Consider the following 23,863-nt stretch of genomic DNA (forward strand, 5'->3'; position numbering starts at 1 on the left):
GTGAATCCACTCAGGATTTGAGTCTAAACTTTAAGGGAAGTCTCCAAGGTGTTCAGCCTGTTTGGAGGATTGGGTTCAGAACCTTGGATAGTTCCTTTAGAGATTGGACTATATCCCAGGGCCTGTCTGCATGCCTCCATCATTGGCCTTCTGTTCTTGCATTGCAGTACATTGGCCACTACCACCAATTGCTCGATTCTGAAGTCAGAATGAGTGACCTGCAATGATGGTGGACATACTGGGTGGCTTAGGACATAGAATTGGAAGAGACCCAAAGGGCCATCCAGTCCAACCTCCTGCCATGCAGGGAACTCTCAATCAAAGCATACCTGACAGATGGCCATCCAGCCTCTGCTTGGCTTGGTGGGATACCTCTGAAGTCAGCCACCATGGTACAGGAACGGTGGGCTCCAGATCTTCCTGGAAGAACCAGAGTATCAGGGATGTTTTTAAAACCATTTTAACCGTATTATACTTCTGAGGCCCAGTATGGTGTAATGCTTTAAACATTGGACTAGGACACTGGGAGGCCAGGGTTTGAATCCTGGCTCAGCCAGGGAAACCCACTGGGTGACTATGGGCAAGTCACACTCTCTCAGCCTCAGAGGGTGGCAATGGCAAACCCCCTCTGAAGAAACTTGCCAAGGAAATCCTGTGATAGGGTCACCTTGGGGTCTTCATAAGTCAGAAACAACCTGAAGGCACACGATGACAATGGCACCCCTGGTTCTGGTGCAGAATTTGGCAGACATTGTCCAGAATGCTTGCACTAGAACTGGAGGTTGGCATGCACATTGTCCAGACAGAATAATGCCAGAACAGGGGAGAATTGGACATTTGGGTCCATGCAGACAGGACCCAAGAGTCAATTGATCCTCCTACTGATATGGGTACCACTAACACCATGAAGAAAGGAAAGTGTGGGAGATATGGCAGGATAAGAGACACTCATGCCACTTTCATACACAACTAGAAGGGGACCCTAAAATGTCACCTCAACCATGAAGTCATGAGCAGTAAAGCCATCTACCAGGCCACAACAATCCTGGAAATAAAGTCACTCCAAAGTCACAGCATGACTGGAAGCTCAAGAAAGAGACAGATGAACAATCAACAGTCAGGGAAGTCAAACAGCAGGAGGCCATCGCAGGACAGAACTGAGCTGAAAGGGGTCTCTAGCCATATCCTGAGCAATTCATTCCTCCTTTTCTGTTTTTACAAAACAGAACTAGTAAAGACCTACCCTCAATCTATCCAGCAAAGCCCATGGCCAGCTATGTCAGTTCTTTGGAACAATTATACTTTCCCATCTGTTTTGGAATTAAAGATACACATACACCACAACCCTTATTTCTGTGAGCTTTTGTTTGGTTGACAGCTGTGTGCTGACCATTAGAAAATGCTTCCAAGATAGATAGATAGATAGATAGATAGATAGATAGATAGACAGACAGACAGAGATTGATGGCACACAATAGTTGGTGGCTACCAGATGCTGAGCACATGTCATCTACTGTATTTTTTAGAAGAAGCCTCAAGGAATTCCTAAGCATGTGCCATTTATTTTATGGAAAACTGAACTCCAACAGGGATTTACCTATTTTCACCATTTTCGTTGTGGAAAAAACAATTATGGTTCCAGTATCCTCTCTTGACAAAGACCTTGACATTTGTTGCATACATTCAAGTCATTTCCACCTTATGGGCGACCCTAAGGCAACCCTATCATGAGGTTTTCTTGGCAAGAGTTGTTCAGAGAGGCTTTGCTTTTGCCTTCGTCTGAGGCTGAGAGAGTGTGGCTTGCCCAAGGTCACCCAATGGCTTTCCATGGTTGAGTGGGGATTCGAACCCTGGTCTCCAGAGTTCTCATAACCTATCACTAGGCAGCCACTGAAATGTTTGTTTGCAGGGAAGTATTTATTTCACTTGTATACCCTCCATGGTCACTGGACACAAAACCACTGCCAGTCTTCACAACTGTCCTATGAATTATATTGCAAATTCCATACTGCAGTGATAGAGTCACCAGACAAACCATAATGGCACAGACATCTGTATGCAATCTTTTGAAACCAAAAAGTATCATATAAGCTGCATTGAATCAGAATGAGGAGACCAAGCTGACCTGTAAATTTTCATGGCTAAATGGAGTTTGAACTTGAGTCTCTTGGGAAGCAAGAAACCATGTCGTATCTCTCCAGCTTCTTCCTAACATACCCACTTTCACAGAAAGCAAAGAGTGGCATTTGTTAACCAATTGCAAATTGTCTAATAGGATTAAGGCCCAAGTCCTGAGCAGTTATTTTTGCCTCCTAAATTGATCCCTTTAACTTCTTAGAGGAAGAAGGGAGAAGGAAGAATAACATGCGCCAAACTAATCGAGCCAAATGAGCATTGCCTCCTTTGGATCGGCTCCAGAAGAACATTAGCCAAGTGATTCTGCTGTGGTGAAAACCAACAAAACCTGGCATGGCACCTTAAGGCCCACATGGTTTATCCTGTGCAGAATTAATACAATCATAGAATCATAGAATAATAGAGTTGGAAGAAACCCCAAAGACCATCTAGTCCAACCCCCTGCCATGCAGGAACTCTCCATCAAACCATATCTGACAGATGCTTGTTTTCTCCTGTTGAGATGAAAATGGCTTCATTTTTTAGTATGGCCTGGTCCAGATGGGCCAAATGCGCTGTGCTGGCAGCATACTAGGGTTAAGAGACCATGCGGCAACTGCACGGTCCCTAACTCTAGTATGGTGCGGCGCCGTAACAATGGCGGCACCCCATGTATATGGGCGCCGCCATTGTGATGTGACAGATGCATAGCATCCACACATCGTGCCGCGCCAGTTACATCTAGAGTGCGCCATTGGCGCACTCAGGCATAACTGGTGCGGCACAAAAAGGACCCACTTTTTGCGGGTTCTTTTTTCTCCACATGGAAGCTGAGTGGTTTGGCAGCTGCAGAAAAGGCACCGGCAGGCCTCCCTTTTTGGGAAGTCTATACCTGGCCTAAATATGGAAAGGGTCACATTAAGCCCATTTCTGTGGCACAAGAAAGCATAGAATCTCTGGCCCCATCAGACGAAACCGAATTATGGCAATGTGGCTGCAGTCCTATGTCCAAGAAGTAGGGCACCTGTGCTCATCCACATGGTGGTGTGCCTCAAATCTCATCAGCCTTAACCAGCCTGGCCAAAGTGTGGGGTTGATGGGGAGTTTTCATTCAGGAAAATCGGTAGAACCATCGGTTCTCCATCTGCGTATGAAGGGATGAACCCCACTCATCTCAATGGCATTTACCCCTAAGCAGAGACACAATGAACTGGACTGTACATGTGCCAGCCCACATGGGGGCAGAGAGTAGTTTGACAAAATGTATTTGCCTTGACAAGACATCATGCTGAGACAATACTGACACCTGCTTTTTTGCCCTTAAAGCTTTTGGCACAGCGTCCTAATATTCATCCCTCACTGTAAACAAGTCAGCGTACAAGGGAACGGAAAGAAATGCTTATTCTTTCCCCCTTTTCATCTCCATTTCCTGTCCCTTTCACCTCTGCCTTTCCCAGGTCAAACAATTAATTAAAATCCGAGAAAGTAGACCCAAAATATGAATGCTTATAATCTCCTCGCAGTTATTTTGATAGTAGATAATCAATTATTTTTGTATTCCTAAATCCTTCCAGAAACATGGTTCAAAGTTTTATCCTTAACATGTGTATGTACTAATGCATTTATATGATATGCTGGAATATAAATGTTTATAACTGGACGTAAGGAATTTTTTCTAAACGTTTTATGCTGGTTGTCTGCCATAATAAATTCATTCAAATGCTTATTCTTCTAAAGATGGAGACCCTAACATTCCTCCCTCTGATGCTTCTAAATTACATTTATCCTTCACTCTTAGCCTTGCTGGCTGGGGCTGATGAGAGCTGCAGTCCAACAACATCTAAAGCTTCCATATTCCTCTTCCCTGTCAACCCTCCTTTGTTGTTGCTGTTGTGTGCCTTCAAATTGTTTCTGACTTATGGCAACCCTAAGGTGAAACTATCATGGTGCTTCTTTGCCTTTCTCTTCCTCTGAGGCTGAGAAAGTGAGCCTTGCACAAAGTCACCCCCAGTGAGTTTGCAAGCTGGAATTTGAATCCTGGTTAAACCACTATGCCATCCTCTTGCATTTGATTGTAAGTTACTTGGGATACAGGTTTGTCCTCCTGCAAAGTGTCATACCATCATAAACCAAGAGGTGACTTGAAGGTACACACATACACACACATACACACACACTTTGCAAACTGTCATGGACATAGTTGATGCTACACAGACAATGGGAAGTCAGTCTGGACGCAATCGTGGGGTTTTACGTTATTGCGCGAGAGGTGATCACAACAATTTTAGGCAATGGGAAGCTAGTTTCGGGCAATGGGAAGTCAGTTTGAACGCAATTCGAATTCACATAAATTCGCTGAACTAGCGAATTCACATGAATGCGTTCTGGCCCCACTTTCTAGCCCAGGGATTTTCCCTTGTTAAAGTGAAACACTCTGCTTCCAACTCAGCTGCTTGCTTGTGTTGTTTGGAACCAATTTAAAGTAACTAATTTAATGTACTTTGCAATGTACTTTCAGTTCTGTCTTCCTCCTTTCTCCAATTAGAAACAGACAACAAACTCATCAGTCATGATCATCAACATCATCATCATCATCAAAAATCAATGCTAATCCTAATATTAATGACAACCATATTTCTCTGTCTAACTCCCTTCCTCCCACAATAATAGAGCTTTCTCTACTATATAGATTGTAGGGGGTTTTTAAAATAAAAATCAGCATTGCTGAAAAATTAAAAGTGCTTCAGATCAAGCTCAATGCTGTGAAGCAAACAAAAGCATCTGTCACCATGCGAAGGGGGATGGAAAAGCAATTGCTACATCCGCCATCGTCACTGATCTCTAAGAGGAGAACACAACACAGTGCCAACAGACTGTTCCCTTGGCTTCTGTACAGTAAGCGCTGTCCGTCGTTTCGCGAACAAAAGTTACAAAATCACAACAGCTCCTCCCACCCCCAGGAAAAGGGACGCTTCTTACAAACCGACATCAGAGCTATCGGTATAAGAAATAGGTGTTTTTAAGGTCTGCAGGTAAGGAGAGAAAGTAGAATCATAGAATCCTAGAATAACAGAGTTGGAATAGACCCCAAGGGCCATCCAGTCCAACCCCATTCTGCCATGCAGGAACTCTCACTCAAAGCATATCTGACAGATGGCCATCCAGCCTCTGCTTAAAGACCTCCAAGGAAGGGGACTCCACTACACTCCGAGGAAGGAGTGTGTTCCACTGTTGAAAAGCGCTTACTGTCAGGATATGTTGCTTTTCTACATCTAAAGAGGTTGGCACAACTTGGTGCCAAGTTACACGGATACAGCATCCAATTCTTACTGGTGGAGAAGAATACACCTGGCTCGAGTATTTTTGCAGTCTCGATTACTTTTTGGTTTCACAGCCAAGTCTACTGCACCTGGCTGGACCGGAGTAGCCATTCTGATAGCACCACATCAAAAACACCAACTGCCCTAAGCAGATGGACACATTACACTGATGGCTATACATATTGGCTTCTCCGCCCTCTGCATTTCCAAACTGCAGCAGCAATTCCAAACTGCTGTGCCATCCTCACCACGACCACCACCTTGCCACCCCTTCCCTGAAAGAGACAGAGTCAAAGCACAACAGAGAAAGAGAGAGGAATGAGATAGTAAAGCATGTGCATTACCTTTTCTCTTTATTTTGCTTTCGGGACTTGTGTAACAAACCTATAAGCACAACAGCGGCTCGGATTCCTGCGCGTTTGGAATGCATCCTACCGGGAGGAGGTTGTGACATCGCTCAGGTGACACTTCGACAAACTGGGGCTGCCAAAATCACCAGCCCTTGGCAAGAGACCTGCTTTTGCAAAAGTACAGACCTCCTCCCTTGCCTGCCTTAGGCACACATGCTCATTATTCCACTCCCTCCCTCCTTCCCTCCCTCTTTCTCGCTCTCCCTTTCTTTTCTGCCTGGTTAGGCCAATCTGATAGGTAAGCCTGAACAGGTGACTGTTCCCACTTCCACGACCTTCAAGTCACCTGGAGCTTGCCTGCCCTTTTCCTTGGCCAGCGCCTACTCTAAGCCATGTTCTCTCTGGGGTTTGCTAAACTGTCAACGAGAAAGGGTGGCATTCCAGAGTCAATGAAGTTGCTTTCGGGTTCGCCAGCCACTTGCACATGTGGTCCCTGGCTTTTGCCAATCTGTCACGCCTGCGCTGCACAGCCGTCAACCTTTTTTCCTCCCTGCAAAAGAAGAACAGGAGCGGAAGGGTCGCCTTGAAAGCATGCTGATGTGTTTTTAGCTGTTGTTGCTTTAGAAAATATGTTTCATCAGAAGTGAAAAGGATTGAGACTTCTCATCAAAAGTTGGCCATGCGTTCTCCTGGATCAATATTCCCAAGCTGAAATGACAGGACTGCTTGGGACCCGGCGTCCTTTCATTGCCACCAAACCTGGTTGTCGCTTGCTCTCAAACTGCTTGATGGAAGATTCATGGGCACATTTAATAGATAAACACTGGAAGCAGGTAGAAGCTTCAGTGGTTTGACATGCTGGGGGGAAACCAAAGCTTCCCATAAGGTGGGTATGATGAATCGATCATCGGTGATTGTTATTTGTAAGCATTCTTCTGTATTCGGTGTTTCCTTTGCTCTGTTATCAAGGGAAATGAGCTATTCGGCAGATTGTTCTCCGCACAGCAACTGTCGGTGTGTAGCTGCTGCATCTGTACTGGATGCTTTTGCAAAACACACGTTGTTTCCTCGCTCCTCGCTGGATGTCATTTACTGATTGCTCTTTGGGATTAGAAACATTTTAAGAGTATTAAAATGAAAGGAGCTTGATTTGCAACTGTCTGGTTGTGTATGGCATGGAACTGTGATCCTCTGTGCAAGCTGGAAGCGGGATGAAAATATCCTGGATTGTCAAGGATCAGATACAGCAATGGTTGAATTGAAAGGAGGAAACTTCTTGCCACACACACACACACACACACAGAGTGAAAAGTAAGCACTGTTTGCACTCCTTGGACATTATTCTAGAATCAAGTGAAAGTCTTTTGGTAAACATTTCCCCGACTCTCAGTTGGCTTTGTGAAATCATTATGTGAATAATCTACTGTACTGCACAATGTTGTGATGTCATTGCTGGAGATCATCCATGTAATTATTCCCAGGAAAAATAATCTTAATGATAATAATAATAATAATAATAATAATAATAATAAAGATTTATTTATAGCCCACCCAATCATCAAGAATCAGGGCAGCTTACAACAGTAAAGAAAATGGATAGTAAATGAAAATAACTATAGGAAGAAAATAGGGGCTTCTTTTAAAAAAGAAGTCACAGAAGTAAAATAAAACTAAAGAAGAAAGAATGCAAATACTGTCCAATAAGTTATCAATGTGATGATTGGGCTCTTAAGAAATATTTCTTCCTCCTTGGAAGGTTTACCCTCCCTTTTTGCCTGGAAAAATGAAATAGCCAGATATTGGTCACAATCCTATATGTAACAAATGGGATTATGGAATCATAGAGTTGGAAGAGACCACAAGTCCACCCCCATTCTGCCATGCAGGAACTCTCAATCAAAGCATCCCCGACAGATGGACATCCAGCTTCTGCTTAAAGACCTCCAAGGGAGGAGACTCTACCACTCTCCAAGGAAGTGTTTTCCACTATTGAACTGCTCTTACTGTCAGGAGGTTCTTCCTAAGGTTTAGGTTAAATCTCTTCCTGTAGCTTGAATCCATTGTTCCATGTCCTATTCTCTGGAACAGCAGAAAAGAAGCTTGTTGTATCCTCAATATGACATCCCTTGGGTCATAATTTAGCGACAGAGCATGTGCTTTGCATGCAGACATCCCAGATTGTGCTTTTTGCCATGTCTGCACAGCACTTGGAGAACCTGGGGACCAGAACTTGGAAACAACTTATTCATAAACTTATTAATTCACTATTTTTTTCTAGTGATTTCACCTAACTTTCTACATTCCCCAATTATTGTTGGTGTTAATCACACACACACACTTAAGTGAACTGTGTTGTTATAATTTGTTATAATTGTCATTTTCAATAAAGAAGGCTTGCTGTCTCAGAAGAAGAAATACAGTGGGCCCTGTATTTTGTATACTTCTGTAGATACCGAAATCCAGGGATGCTCAAGTCCCATTAATGGCAAAATAAAAAAGTATCCCTTATATAAAAATGGCAAAATCAAGGTTTGGTTATTTATATATTTTAAATACACTCTTACCCCGGGATACGAATGCGCCGGGATACGAAATTTCCGGGTTACGAAAAAAAAAAAATTTCCGGGTTACGAAGGTTATTCCGGGTTACGAATAACCTTTTGGTGCTTTTCGGCGCTATTTCGCACCAAATCGCGGCTTTTCTCCATTAGCGCCTATGGCTTTCTCGGCTTACGAAGCCTTCCGGGTTACGAAAATGGCGGCGGAACGGATTAATTTCGTAACCCGAGGGCCGAGTGTATATATATTTCAAGCTGTGGCTGGTGGAATCTTGCAAGGCAGAGGCTTGGATTGGATGGGCCTTGTGGTTAGGGTTGCCATACGTCAGGACCTCCAAACCAGGACAAATGTAGGACAAATGTAGGGCAACATTTTCAAATGTAGGACACATTTTTAAAAATGGAGGACACATTAAAGTGATTTTTAAAAAATGTTAATATAAATGCATGTTTCTTACACATGCTCAAAATGGAGGACATTTTGGCATTATTCCTAGACAGATGGCAGAAATGTACTTCTCTTTCTGGCCAACCCCCCCCACCCAATTCTACAACTACATTTCCCACTCCCAAGCAGGCATAGTATTTGCAAGACCACAGGCAGTCCCTTGTGCCACTGCAAACTACATTTCCCACTCCCAAGCCTTCTTAGCAACCCCCCCTTCCTCCTTCTCCTTGCCCCCTCCAACCCCCCCAAAAAAACCCCTCACCCCCTCTTTTTCCCCAGGTATGTCTCAACTTTGGGGGGATTTATGGGTCAGATCCCTTGCAAAGTATTTTTTCTTTTCTAATGGGGGCAAAGCCTTGAGAAGTCTTGGACCCCTGAGAAGAAGAGGAGAGGGGCTTAGAGAGAGGGGGATAAATAAGGGGGCTAGAGGCAGGGTTGCCATAAGTCAGAAAGGAGTTGGGCACACAACAACAACAATACCAACAACAACAGCAGAGGAGGAAGGGGGAGGAGGAGAAAAAAGGGGAAGGAGAAAGAAAAGTAGGAGAAAGAAGAAGAATAGGAAAAAAAGAAAAAGAAGAGGAGGAGGAGGAGGAGGAAGAAAGGAAGAAAAAGGAGAGGAGGAAGAGTGGAAGAAAAGGAAGAGGAGGAGAAGAAAAAAACGGAATAACAAGAAGAAGAGGAGGAGGGGAAAGAGGGGATGAAAAAGAACAAAAAGCAGCTTGCCTGCAAAGCCCTCTCCACTTGGAAGTTGGAGCATACCCAAATAAGGAAGCAGAGGGCTGGCTCCTTGAGAGGGCTGGCCAATAGAGGCAGGGCAGACCAGCAGACCCCGCCCCCTGCTAGCTCCAGCCCTGCTGCTGCTGCACTCCCTGGGCTCAGCACTGTATAAAAGGGAGGCAGCAGACTGGTAGCACTGAATTGGGCAGCCACCCAGGAATGGGGGGAGGGCGGGGTGGGACTGTGCATGCCCCCCAGAAGGTGGGAAAGTCCTGCCCAGTGCTGTGAAATGGCAACCCTACTTGTAGTCCCGTCTAGTTCTATGATTCTATGAATCTCTGGATGAAGCATCTGTGGATACAGAGATCAGACTATATTGGAAATGGAGGAAATTGTTAGGGAAACTAACAACAGACTGTGAATTTTTGAGGAGAAAGCAGGGAAGAGCAAGAGAGAGGGCTTTCCAGAATCCAGGCCAAAATGGCCAAGAGAATCCCATTTCACCAAAGCACATTTTGAAAGGTTGTTATTGGACTCTTTTGATGCCTTGGTGGTCTGATAAATGCAGTTGGAACTTTAAAGCCAAATTTTGGCTTCTTGGAACAAAAGGACAGCTAATTTGGGGAAAGAATTTTAAAAAGAATTAAAGAGCTAATCTTGAAATGAAACATTATGGAGGAGTGATGTGTTCGCTTAGCAAAAGACCAAGAACCTTTGGCAGCCTATATGAGACTATAAGAAAGAAAGGAGATTATTGCAAGGTGAGAGTGCCCTGTAACTTTACTAAGTAACTTCACTTCCTCTACTGATTATATTCTGGAATGATTTATAATGCACATTATTGTATAATATAAATTATAATAATATCTGGGTGCACCAAAATGAAACCATTTGCAATTCTTTAGTGTATTACAGTAGTCACACACTGCTAGACTCTTGGATCATTGAGTCAAATGTTTTCCACAATCCCATTGCTAAATATCTTTCCTCCTAGTATTGCCCCTTTCTCTTTTTCCATCCTGATTTCTATCCCTTCTCTTACCCAAACACCCAGTTATACCAGGGGTAGGCAACCTTTTGGAGCCGGGGGCCGGGTTGCTGTCCCTCAGACAAGTCGGGGGGCCAAAGCCGAGGGGTGGAGCTTCCACCCTCCGGGGGCGGGGCAGCATGCTGGGGGCAGAGCTTCCACCCTCCAGGGGCGGAGCCTCCACCGAAGCCCCGCAAGGAGGAGGAGGCGTGTGCCCGCCCTCTCCTCCTTGGTCCCTTTCTGGACAAACACCCCCAAAATGCATTCCAAAACACACACAACAGCACATTTGTGCATTTCACACTTTGGAAGGTGACACTCTCTCAGCTTCAGAAACAGTAGTTGCCTGCCTCTCAGGCTCACTCATCATCATTACCATCACCACACTATCATTGTCAAAGCAAGGGAGACTTGTTAGCATTAAAAGCACCCAAAACACACTTTGGAAGGTGACACTTTCTCAGCTTCAAAAACAGTAGTTGCATGGCTCTCAAGCTCACTCATCATCATTACCATCACCACACTATCATTGTCAAAGCAAGGGAGACTTGTTAGCATTAAAAGCACACAAAACACACTTTGGAAGGTGACACTTTCTCAGCTTCAAAAACAGTAGTTGCATGGCTCTCAAGCTCACTCATCATCATCACCATCACCACACTATCATTGTCAAAGCAAGGGAGACTTGTTAGCATTAAAAGCACACAAAACACACTTTGGAAGGTGACACTTTCTCAGCTTCAGAAACAGTAGTTGCATGGCTCTCAAGCTCACTCATCATCATCACCATCACCACACTATCATTGTCAAAGCAAGGGAGACTTGTTAGCATTAAAAGCACACTTTGGAAGGTAACACTTTCTCAGCTTCAGAAACAGTAGTTGCATGGCTCTCAAGCTCACTCATCATCATCACCATCACCACGACCACCACCACCACTATCATTGTTACAGTAGACCTTTTAGCATTAAATGCACTGAAAATAAACTGAAATGCACTCCTCCTCCTTCCTTCCTCCCTCCCCTTTCTTCCTCCTTCTCTTCCTCCTTCCTCCTCTTCTTTCTCCCTCCTCTTCTTCTTTCTCCCTCTTCCTCCTCTTCTTCCTCCCTGCTTCTCTTCCTCCCTCCCTCCCTCCTCCTCTTCCTCCTCCTTCTTTCCTTCCTCCTCCTCCTTCCTCTTCTTCCTTCCTCCCTCCTCCTCCTCCCTCCTCTTCCTCCTTCCTAACTTCCTCCTCCTCCTCTTCCTCCTTCCTCTTCCTCCTCCTCCGCCCCTTCCTTACCTGCCTGGAGAGAGCCGGCCAGGGCCAAGGAGACCTCGCTGCAGCGAGGTTCCTTGGCTCTGGCAGTCCTCCCGCCGGCGGAGAGAGCCAGCCAGGGCCAAGGAGACCTCGCTGCAGCGGGGCTCCTTGGCTCTGGCAGCCCGCCCGCCGGCGCAGGGAGCCGGCCAGGGCCAAGGAGACCTCGCTATAGCGAGGCTCCTTGGTTCTGGCAGCCCGCCTGCTGGCGCCAGCAACGGCACCGGGCTTCCCAGAGGCCCGCTGCCACTGTCGGAGCCCTATTCGAGGGCTCTGGCGGCTGCAGCGGGCCTCCTGGAGGCCGAAGTCTTGCGCGACCTTTTCTGTGGTCACGCGAGACTTCGCCTCTGGGCGCCGCCATTTTTTTGCCCAAAATGGTGGCGAAGTCTCGCGCGACCTCAGAGAAGGTCGAGCGAGACTTTGCTGCCATTTTAGACGAAAAAATGGTGCCGTCCAGAGCGGCAAAAAGCTGCGCCCGCCGCTCGTGGTGGTGGTGGTGGTGGTGGTGGTGGCGGCGGCGGCGGCAGCAGCAGCCGGGGGCCGCATCCGGCCCGCAGGCCGGAGGTTGCCGACCCCTGAGTTATACAGTTAAAAAGATGGATCCAGGGATACAGGGAAGAACGGGCTTATTAGATCCTTCATCATTCAAAATGCAGGTGTTACAAACCAGATTTGGGATCCCTGGCTCCGCATCCAAAACACATGCTCTGATCTTTGCAGGTTGCCTTTCTTGATGGAAAGTGAGGAGGCAGAAAAGAGGCAGTGATTCGGTTGTGCGGAAAAAATGTTTTGCATATGCTCAGAGACACTCAGCAATAGGTGCATCTACACTGTCGAAACAATGCAGTTTGGCACCACTTTAAGTGCTGTAGCTCCATGCTATGGAAGCCTGGAATTTGCAGTTTTACAAAAGCATGCTGGGGACTCACTAATCCCAGTGAGTCTACTAAAATTACTAATCCCAGGTTTCTGTAGGCTGGAGCCATCGCAGTTAAAGTGGTTTTAAACCAGTGATGGCAAACCTATGGCACGCGTGCCAGAGGTGGCACTCAGAGCCCTCTCTGTGGGCACATGTGCCATCGCCCCAGCACAGAGTTTGCCAGAGTTTGTTACTAGAAAGCCAGAGGGCCATGGCACTTTGCAATAAATAAGTGGGTTTTGGGTTGCAGTTTGGGCACTCGGCCTCTAAAAGGTTCACCATCACTGTGTTAAACTGTATTATTTCTACAGTGTAGATGCACCCAAGATCAGACGAATTTTCACTCTTAAATCACTGACCGGTCTCTGTGGCTATCCATTTTGTGCTATACTTGAGGAGGAATAGTGACCTCTAACTGAAATGAATAACTTCTTATTAAGCATTAACATGAGTTCCTGCATGGCAGAATGGGGTTGGACTGGATGGTCCTTGCGGTCTCATCCAACTCTATTTTTCTACGATTCTATGATTCTAAGGCATTTGAAGAGTGAGTGAAATGTGTGTGCTGAAGAGGAAGGAAGAAAAGAGAGATGAATATGGATAAAAACAGAACTAGAGCAATTGTAAGATAAGGAGATCCCACGCTTCAGGACAGCCTTCCTCAACCCGAAGATCCTCAGAAGTGTTGGACTGCCACCATTCACCGGTATTAATCCTATTACTGGAAATGTCCCAATGGCACCAGATTGTATCTCATCTTGGAAGTCAAACAGGGTCAGCCCTGGCTAGTACTTGAATGAGAAACTGCCAAATGATGTAGATGATAGTTTTTTGTGGGTTTTTCAGGCAATGTGGCCATGTTCTAGAAGAATTTCTTCCTGAAGTTTCACCAGCATCTGTGGCTGGCATCTTCAGATAATGCTGGCATAGAAGAGAGTGGGGTACATATTAACATCCATGTCAGCATTCTCTGAAGATGCCAGCCACAGATGCTGGCGAAATGTCTGGAAGAAACTCTTTTAGAACATGGCCACATTGCCCCAAAAAACCCACAAAAAACTATGGATGCCGGCCATGAATGCTTTCGATTCCAAGATGTAGATTATATTTTAGAGACAGGAACTGGCAAAACCACTTCTAAGTATTCATTTCCTAAGAAAATCCTATGAAATTCGTGGGGTTGCCATAAGTACACAGGCAACCTGAAAAAACATATTGCTGTTTTGTTGAGTGTCATCACGTCATTTGTGATACTAAGGTGAACCTATTTCAGAGTTTTCTGAGGCTGAGAGTGTGCGACTTGCTCAAAGTCACCCAATAGTTTTTCATGGCTGAGCGGGAATTTGAACCCGGGTCTCCTGTGTTATAGTCCAATGCTCAAACCACTACACCACATTGACTCCACAAAGGCGAATACATACATAAAATCAATGTGGGGGAAATCCCAGGTGAGAAGGCAAGTTGTTGTGACAAAAGGGGCTCTTTGAAAGGACCTTCTAGCAAAATGTGGTCCTTTAAGTGACAACTTCCATATTACTCTCTGTAAATCCTCTGATCTAGTCCAACGCTAACACTTTGATCCACAAGTTAATTAATGAAATCTTGCCAAAATAAATCATAGAATCACAGAATAATTGAATTGGAAGAGACCACAAGGGCCATCCAGTCCAACCACCTGCCATGCAGGAACTCTCAATCATTAGTGTCTATGCTAATAAATTTCCCAATTTCCACGTTATCATTATCAAATCAATTTTCAAACCAAGCAATTCTGGAGACCTGCTGACTGCATAAACCAAGCCAGACCAAATATTGTTGGATTGCAACTCCCAGCAACCTATCGATTGCTCAGTCAACTGCAGTTGCTGGAAATGTGTACTGTAGTTCAACAACATTTGTAGGGCTAAACTTTATCCCCACCTGGTATAGATGATACTGACAATTTTTCTTGTACTCCATGGTGTAACTCCTGCAAATTGTGTAACATGATGTACATACAGTCCATGCTGATCTATGTCCAGTTGCAAACTATCAGTGCTGTAGTTCCAGAAAATAGTCATTTTTCCATGGTAGTTGCAAATCATATACAATTAGGAACATGGCCAGGGGAAATAAAACCTAAAGTTCCATTAAAAATGTTTCTCACACTTAGTACTAAAACGTTGAATTGATAGTGTTCGATGCAGTCTTCTGACCAAAGTTGCTTCAGCAAGGTCAAGGTAAAAGTACTGATGAAACAAGCATTTATATTCATTATTATCATTGTTGTTGTCAACATCATCATCTATATACCAGCACTGTGTAAATCTACAGCGCTATATAAATAATAATAATAATAATAATAATAATAATATAGGTCATGTTATGGGTCTGGGATTTCGACGTACTAAAATGTTTGCATTATACAAAGTCCTGTTTGCAAAAAAACCCCAAGCTTTAATGTTCTGTCATGTGTCTTTTAATGTCAGTTTAATGGAAATGTTAAGTACTACCTGACTGTTGCACATATTATTATAAGTAAATATGAATTATTAATATTGATTTGGGGTATTTTGGGGGTTTGGGGTATTTTATCATTGGTACTGTGTACATGTTGGATAATAAAATAAAATAAAAACATCACAAAGACAAGAGTGTCTGTCTGTCTGTTAAATCTGAATTTAGGAGATGCATCCTCTCCTGCAGATTTGCCTGGCTTTGAGGATGTGCTGGATATTGAAATAAAAATGTAAGAATCGTAGGACAGATGTCCATGTTAATCTGAATTCCAGGGGAAAGGGCTTTCTCAAGCAATTTGTCTCCTATTTTCCACTCAACATTCCCAGTTATATATACTTTTGATTGCCAGCAGGTTTAGTGGTATTCAAGTGGCCCAGTAAGTTTAATGTTTAAACTTAACATTTAACAGTATAACCCTATGCATGTTCTGCTCAGAAGTAAATCCCAATAGGGTTTACTATTATGTGCAAAACTGCACCCTGAGTGATGGAGATTGTGATTGTTCAGATCTGAGACTGAAGAATCGACATCATAATTCGCAAACTGTTATCAAGTATGGTCTTATATAAATTTTGGGTGCCATGCGATCTGAATCTATGATCCCTGACTGACCCCATCGCTAGCCACCATTACCCTAAGAGCGAGCTGACCACGTAGCCAGCAACCTTGCTAGGCCTGGTCACAGAAAAAAGGCAGATTCTAAACCTTTCAGCAAGCAGTTTTGGGAGTTGCCTACTAGTTTCGCAAGCTGCCCAAAGCAGGAAAACAAAAGCAGTAGCTTCCTTCTTTTGAAAGCCAGTGATTGACTTAATGGCTCAGCCATCGAGATATTTGTCCCCTCCTGAAAAGTGCCAAACCTCTTCTTTGTGTATCCATTGTGTAAGTTTCAGCTTAGACAAAGATAAAGTCATCAAGCCTTTGTTCGCCAAGTTGCCATAGCCTGAGGTTATGTTCAGGGGCATAAAAGGACCCCTCTTCCAACCCTCCAGTGGGCTTGTAGATTCAGTTCTGAGCCTGAGTTCCTAGCTTGTAGAGCATCCTGCTCCAAGCTTGCATTCCTTGAGCCTTGTGCTCTACTGAAATCACTTGAGTGAAGCCAAGCTCACTGTCATGCATGTACCTCTGTCCTTTGACTCAGGTAGTAAAATTTCTAAGACAGTACATATTTATATAAATTAGCATATGCACGTTTGTAAAAGTGAACCTTTTGTTCCCCCTTTTGGTGGCCATTAATAACCTTTCCCTTTCCATTGAAGACCTTTAAACAGGCTGGATGGCCATCTGATGGCAGAATGGGGTTGGACTGGGTGGCCCTTGTGAACTCTTCCAACTTTATGATTTTATGTTTCTATGATTCTACGATTCCACAAATAGCTTGGAGGTTTGGAAATCTGATGGATAGAGGCAGGTTGGGCTTCAGAGAATGCTGAACTTCAGAACCTTGTTCTTTAAAATAATCCATCACATTTGTTCCTGCTACTGAACTCCTTCATTCTTTGCCAGCTTGTGCATCTGCGATCCCGGGGCCACCTGATGTCAATGATTAATAAAAACCAGAGGGTTGTCTAGCAAAGTCCGCAGTAAATGTGTTTGCTCAAGTCCACAGAAGCGTTAGGATTTTTTTAAAAGGACGAAAAAAGACCAAGCCTGATGGGCAGAAAGTCTATTCTGGGCCTCTTTCCCCCAATTGCTCGCATCAGGTGGCCCATCTGATCAACAAGGACAATTTGTCCATGTGAAAATGTGACCCTCAAAATCACTGGAGCCCAAGCTGATTTTTCAGTGTTAAGTGCTGGATGCACGCGGCTACCTCTGGGCAACAGCCATTTATGACTCCCGTTTGGGGAGGCAAGGTGAAAAGCCTTCTTTCTTTTGTCCCTGAAATGGCCTTACTGTTTCATTGCCTGTCAAAAAAGTTTAGGGGTTTTAAATTCTTCCTTGCAAGAATGAGCTAAGTGCAGAGTTCCATCCCTCTTGTTACCAATTACATGTTATCTTTTAATTCATGGTTTTAATGGTAAAAAGGGGGATGGGCAAGGAACTGTTGGCTAATCCATACCTAACACCAAGTAAGCTATGCTATCCTATAAGGAGGGAGCAAGCATGTTTTCTGCTGCTCCAGAGACTAGGACCCGGAGCAATGGATGCAAGCTACAGGAAAAGAGATTCCACCTCAACATTAGGAGGAACTTCCCAACAGTAAGGGCTGTTAGACAGTGGAACACACTTCTTTGGAAAGTGATAGAGTCTCCTTCTTTGGAAGTCTTTAAACAGAGGCTGGATGGCCATCTTTTGGGGATGTTTTGATTGAGAGTTCCTGCATGGCAGAATGGGGTTGGACTGGATGGCCCTTGGGGTCTCTTCCAACTCTAATATTATGACACATAAGAAGGATATCATTTTAAAAAACAACAACTGAGGTTCACAGCCAGGGAGGGGGTGTACCTCAAAGAAGTGAACAACTCATAAAAGAAAGAGGAACTAGAACATGACTCATATAAGATCCATGAGTGACAGGTTTGCTGCATAGCCCTGGGGCTCCAAAGGATATCATCCCTACCATAGCAGAAAGCAATGAGAAAGGAGTTTGCTACCACTGAACCAATGGCTAATTTTTGCAAGAGTAGCAACTGGATTCAGAGGCTGGAGTGCATGAAAAGTGCCTTCGGTGGCACCTGGGGATCTCCATGTGATGGTGATGATGATGGTGGTGGTGATGATGTTTATTCTTAATAAACAAAAGGGAGAAACATCGAACATGTATAATCAAAAACGGATGATAAAACACAACACTATCAAATGCTAAAATGCTAAAATAATATACTAATGTATTAAAAACAAACTCCTTATCAGTCACTTATGAAAAGTGACTGGTGTCTGTGAGGCATCCATACCAGGTTTCAGTCCAAGCTGCTCCATGTTTTAGTCCGGACATTAAAAGAGCTTCCCAAGATAAGGAATCTGATCCAAGTCGCACTTGCAAAAAGCAGGCAGTTACCAAAGGAATCCTTTCAAAAATTATTTACTTTCTAGCTCTGGGAAAGAATGAGGAGGAGACACCACAGATCATTTCTCATCCAAGGCATTGGGACAATTGTTGGCTGACTGAGATGTTGCGCACATCAAGGACAGTGGTGTGTCTGTGATCATGGTAGCCTTTAAACTTTAAACTCTTTCATATAGAAGTCATCGCACAAATTTTTGAGAGGGTCAGACTATTGGTGCCTTTCAGAGTTTGGAGACTGAGGTTGCTGCTATGCTGCAGAATTTATGCCACTTTCACTATCATGGCTTCATCCTATGGAATCCTGGGATTTGTAATTTTAGTTAGAGAACTTTATCTACTCTGGTCCATTCTGATTAACTTTGGGTTGTCACTAAAGAAACGGGCATTTGTTGCATTTGTTTTTCGAGAAGGAATTATTGAACATCGTGGCTAGGCAGGGAAGGATGGAAGGGGCTATGTTCCGAGTCTCCAAAAAGAAATGGTTGTGTCATTTGAGACATTTAGGGTCACCTCCCTCCATCAAGGTGGAGAATGACAACACAAATGTGGTTGTCTCTTCCACCCCCTCCATCTACCCCCTCCTCTACTTTCCCACCTTTAGTCAGATTAATTTCCAGCCACCTAACACTCATCGCCACTTGATCAATGGGATGGATCAAAATATTATCTGTGCTTGTCAGTTCTGTATATGTTCATTCACATGTTCACCCTCCATGTATGTGTATGTGTGTGTGTGTGTAAGAGAAAGAGGGAGAGAATGAATGAATGAATCTTGCTTTCAAACCACAAGCTTCTTTTGACTGCCTGAATAATCTCTACAAAGTAAACACCATTTCTGAAAATGGTGTTTACTTTGCATGGCAGGGGATTGGACTGGATGGCCCTTGTTGTCTCTTCCACCTCTATGATTCTATGAAAATACAAATCCATACTATTAATGTATTGTGAAGTTTGGGGTTGATGTGCATACTAACTGGCACAGAGCTCTTTCTTACATGGCAGCCTTTTATTGTTAATTGCTGTCAAGTCAACTTCAACTTACAGCAATCCTATAAATGAGAGACCTCCATGTCGTCCTATCCTCAACAGTGCTGCTCTGGTCCTGAAGGCTCAGGGACATGGCTTCCTTGATGGAGTCAATGTGAAATGTGGTCTTCCTCTTTTCTTACTGCCTTCTACCTTACCAAGCATTATTGTCTTCTCTAGTAAATCATGTCTTCTCATGTAGCTAATACCCCAGAGGACAGGATCAAAATTCAAAATGACCTGAATAGATTAGAAACCTGGGCCAAAGCAAACAAAATGAAATTCAACATGGAGAAATGTAAGGTACTGCACTTAGGGCGGAAAAATGAAATGCACAGATATAGGATGGGGGGCACATGGCTGAATGAAACTACATGTGAAAGGGATCTAGGAGTCCAAGTAGACCACAAGTTGAACATGAGTCAACAGTGCGATGCGGCAGCTAAAAAGGCCAATGCAAGTGTCACTGTATTCTGCTCTGGTCAGGCCCCACCTGGATGTTGAGAAACTGGAGCATGTCCAAAGGAGGGCAACTAAAATGGTGAAGGGTCTGGAAACCATGTCCTATGAGAATGACTTACGGAGCTGTAGATGTTTAGCCTGGAGAAGAGAAGGTTAAGAGCTGATATGATAGATAGTCCTGTTTAAATACTTGAAGGGATGTCATAGTGAGAAAGGAGGAAGCTTGTTTTCTGCTGCTCCAAAGACTAGGACCCAGAGCAATGGATGCAAGCGCCAGGAAAAGAGATTACAGCTCAACATTGGGAGGAACTTCCTGACAGTAAGGGCTGCATTCCCTCACAGAGTGCTGGAGTCTCCTTCCTTAGAGGTCTTTAAACAGAGGCTGGATGGCCGTCTGTTGGGGATGCGTTGACTGGGAGTTCCTGCATGGCAAAAGTGGGTTGGACTGAATGGCCCTTGTGGTCTCATAGAATCATAATGATGTGTCCAAAGTAGAACTGTCTCACTTTAGTCATCTTGGCTTTTAGGGAAAGTTTAGGCTTGATTTGATCTTGACCCATTTATTTCTCTTTTCAGCAACCCATGGTATGTGTAAAACTCTCCTCCACCACATTTCAAATGAATTATCTTCCTACCAACTTTCTTCACTGTCCAGCTTTTTCACCAGCGTACGTAGAAATGGGAAATACAATGCCATGTACAATCCTGACTTTAGTATTCAATGATATATCTTTACACTTGAGGATCTTGACTAGTTCATTCATAGCTGCCTTTCCAAGTCCTAGCCTTCTTTTGATTTCTTGGCCTCCATTCTGATGTATGACTTGAGCAAGACAAGGAAAATCTGGAATTATCTCAATGTCTCCATCATCTGCTATAAAGTTATATAAATCATCTGTGGTTATTATTTTTGTTTTCTTAATTTTCAGCTGTAAAGCTGAATCTTCACTTTCTTCTTTGACTTTCTTCAGTCATCGTTCCAAGTCTTTGCTATGTTCTTCTAGCAAGAAACAAAAAGCCTGTCTGGTAATCCCTCTCAGCAGCACTGCAAAGCAATGCTACTGCTGCAGAAAGGTAGTGTCATTGGTGATATGGCAGCCTTAGTCATAATTGTTTAATCAGAAACACATACCAATAGATACTGATTATTATTATTATTATTATTATTATTATTATTATTATTATTATTGTGAAGTCGAAGGCTTTCATGGCCGGCATCCATAGTTTTTTGTGGGTTTTTCTGGCTATGTGGTCATGTTTTATAAGAGTTTATTCCTGATGTCTCACCAGCATCTGTGGCTGGCATCTGCAGAGAATGCTGGCATGGAAGAGAGTGGGGTATATAATCACTTCCATGCCAGCATTCTCTAAAGATGCCAGCCATAGATGCTGGCGAAATGTCAGGAATAAACTCTTCTAGAACATGGATATAGCCCGAAAAACCCACATAATGATGATGATGATGATGATGATGATGATGATGTCAGTGAGATGGCTCACTTTCCATCTTTGTACATATATTACTAAGGGAGAGATCCATAAAATCTTGTGTAGAGTGACAAAACCCCACACCTAAAAACAGGTTTGCTGACACTGATCTTGTCTGAGTTTAAAAGGTGCCCTTTCTGTTAATCAAACACACACACACACACACACACACACACACACACACACACACACACACTTTTTGCCTGGTGATAAGAGTGAGGTGAGAAAACGGAGAGGTCATGGTTTAATTATTGACAATAGGACAGGGGGACTGGCAAAGGATAGGGCAGGGTCAGCCAGGATACATCTACATCCCCTCGGCACCTGAAAAAAGCCAACAATATTGTTGATAGAAGTTCAGTGCAGGAAAGGAGGAATGTCCTGAGAAGATGGCCCCATGATAGTTTGGAAAAGAAAAGCATCACGTATGAAGTATAGTGTTCAACAGAAGTATAGTATCCAGATTAAAGGCATCAATAGTGCCATTCTATTCTGCTCTGGCCAGACCCCACCTGGAATATTGTGTCCAGTTCTGGGCACCACAATTTAAAAAGGATGTTGAGAAACTGGAGTGTGTCCAAAGGAGGGCAACCAAATGGGGTCTGGAAACCATGCCCTATGAGGAAACACTCAGGGAGCTGGGGATGTTTAGCCTGGACAAGAGACGGTTAAGAGGTGATATGATAGCCCTGTTTAAATACTTGAAGGATGTCATATTGAGGAGGGAGCAAGCTTGTTTTCTGCTGCTCCAGAGACTAGGACCCGGAGCAATGGATGCAAGCTCCAGGAAAAGAGATTCTACCTCAATATTAGGAGGAATTTCCTGACAGTAAGGGCTGTTTGACAGTGGAACACACTCCTTTCGTGTTTAGTGAAGTCTCCTTCTTTGGAGGTTTTTAGGCAAAGGCTGGATTGGCCATCTATCAGGGATATTTTGATATGTTTCACTGCTTGGCAGGGGGGTTGGACTTCCAGCTCTATGATTTTATGAGTCTCTGTGGTATGAAAAACAAGAATGAGGAAAGCAACACTTAAAAGATACCCATCTGAATAGCCCTAAGTGCCATCAAAGGTTCCAGCCTAAAGGTACCAGCTTCAATAGAATCATAGGCGTGTTACAGACCGCCGGATTGCGGTGGTCTACCACCACCGCTGCTTGCACCATCCGGGAGCTGCAGCCTTTAAACAGCGCGGCTCCCGGACGCTGCTGAGAAGGAGCGCGGAAATCGCGCTCCTTCTCAGGCCCCGGAAGAGGCGCCGCAAAGCGCAAGGGGCGCATTTGCAGCGTTATTTTCGGGGCAACATGTGTGGATGCAATGCATCCAGCTCGTAAAGATGGCGGCGCCCGTGTGTATAGGGCGCCGCCATGCTTACGCCCCCATCACCTGCTAGGGGTGAGGCCGGTATGGACGCTAGGTTTATAACGCGCCCCAGATTTGGAAGAGACCACAAGGCCATCCAGTCCAACCCCATTCTGCCATGCAGGAACTCTCATTCAAAGCATCCCCGAGAGATGGCCCTCCAGCCTCTGTTTAAAGACCTCCAAAGAGGGAGACTCCACTGCACTCCAAGGAAGGAGTATGTTACACTGTCGAACAGACCTTACTGTCAGGAAGTTCCTTCTAATGTTGACCTGGAATCTCTTTTCTGTAGCTTGCATCCATTGTTCCATGTCCTATTCTCTGGAGCAGCAGAAAACAAGCTTGCTCCCTCCTCAATATGACATCCCTTCAAATACTTAAACAGGGCTATCATATCACCCCTTAACAGTCTTCTCCTGGCTAAACATAGCCAGCTCCCTAAGAAAAGAAGCCATGGTTTCCAGACACCCAAGAGAAAAGCTTGTAAAGCGGAGCTCACATACACATGCACATGCACATTGCAAACAGGACAGGGCAGGCTGACTGAGCAGAATGACACAAACAGCCCATCCCGAGCTTCCACTTTTATTGCTTCATGAACTAAGGCTAGAGGTACCACGTTTTCCAATAGTGCACATTTTATAGAAAAGGACAAAGACCACTAGCAAACAGGTGTATCGTTTCTCCGAAATCAACCCCTCCTGGCAGACATCCAAAAAGGCCCACTTTCTCATAGCAACTTTAGTCATAGAATCACAGAACTGAGCTCCTTGCTCAATGTAGGAAATCTAGACTGAGCATCACAGCAAGTAGCTGTGCAGCCTCACTTTGAAGACATCCAAAAAAGAGACACTACCTACTCTTTAAGTAATGGATTCCATTGTTGAACAGCTCTTACTGTCAAGATGTTCCTTCTAATGTTCAGTCAAAATCAACCCTCCTATAATCTAAAACCATTAGACTTGGTCCTACTTGTAGGCCAGCAGAAAACAAACTGCACCTTCTTCAGTGTCACAATCCTTTATATATTGAAAGAGTGCCATCACATCACCTCTGCCTTCTCTTTAAAGGATGAACATACCCAGTTCTTTAAATTTTCCTCATCTATTTTGTTCTCCATCCTCTTATCATCCTTGTTGCCCTTCTCTGTTCCAACTTGTGTAGATCCTTCCTTACATGAGATGCTCCATTCAGAACTGAATGCAGTACTCCAGATGAGGCAGAATATAATGGCACTATTATTTCCCCGTTTTACAAACTACAGTTCTA

At 44.2% G+C, this 23,863-nt stretch overlaps 1 protein-coding gene across 10 annotated transcripts in view; it reads right to left on the reverse strand.

Moving 5' to 3' along the window:
• Window positions 1-23,863, reverse strand: part of LOC149286400 (rap1 GTPase-activating protein 2) — a 370,335-nt gene that overhangs the window by 175,609 nt on the left and 170,863 nt on the right. The window contains exon 1 of one of the 10 annotated variants that reach the window (XM_089494085.1): window positions 5,780-7,081. The exons of the other annotated variants lie outside the window; for them this stretch is intronic. Coding sequence (XP_089350211.1) covers window positions 5,780-5,889 — 110 coding nt within the window. The 5' untranslated portion in view covers window positions 5,890-7,081. Of the gene's footprint in view, window positions 1-5,779; window positions 7,082-23,863 lie in introns of those variants that run through there. 10 annotated transcript variants of the gene reach the window in all.

This window comes from Sceloporus occidentalis, unplaced genomic scaffold, assembly GCF_023333645.1.
Source record: "Sceloporus occidentalis isolate IW3139 unplaced genomic scaffold, rSceOcc1.0.p SCAF_69, whole genome shotgun sequence".
In the NCBI taxonomy this organism is placed as follows: Eukaryota; Metazoa; Chordata; class Lepidosauria; order Squamata; family Phrynosomatidae; genus Sceloporus; species Sceloporus occidentalis.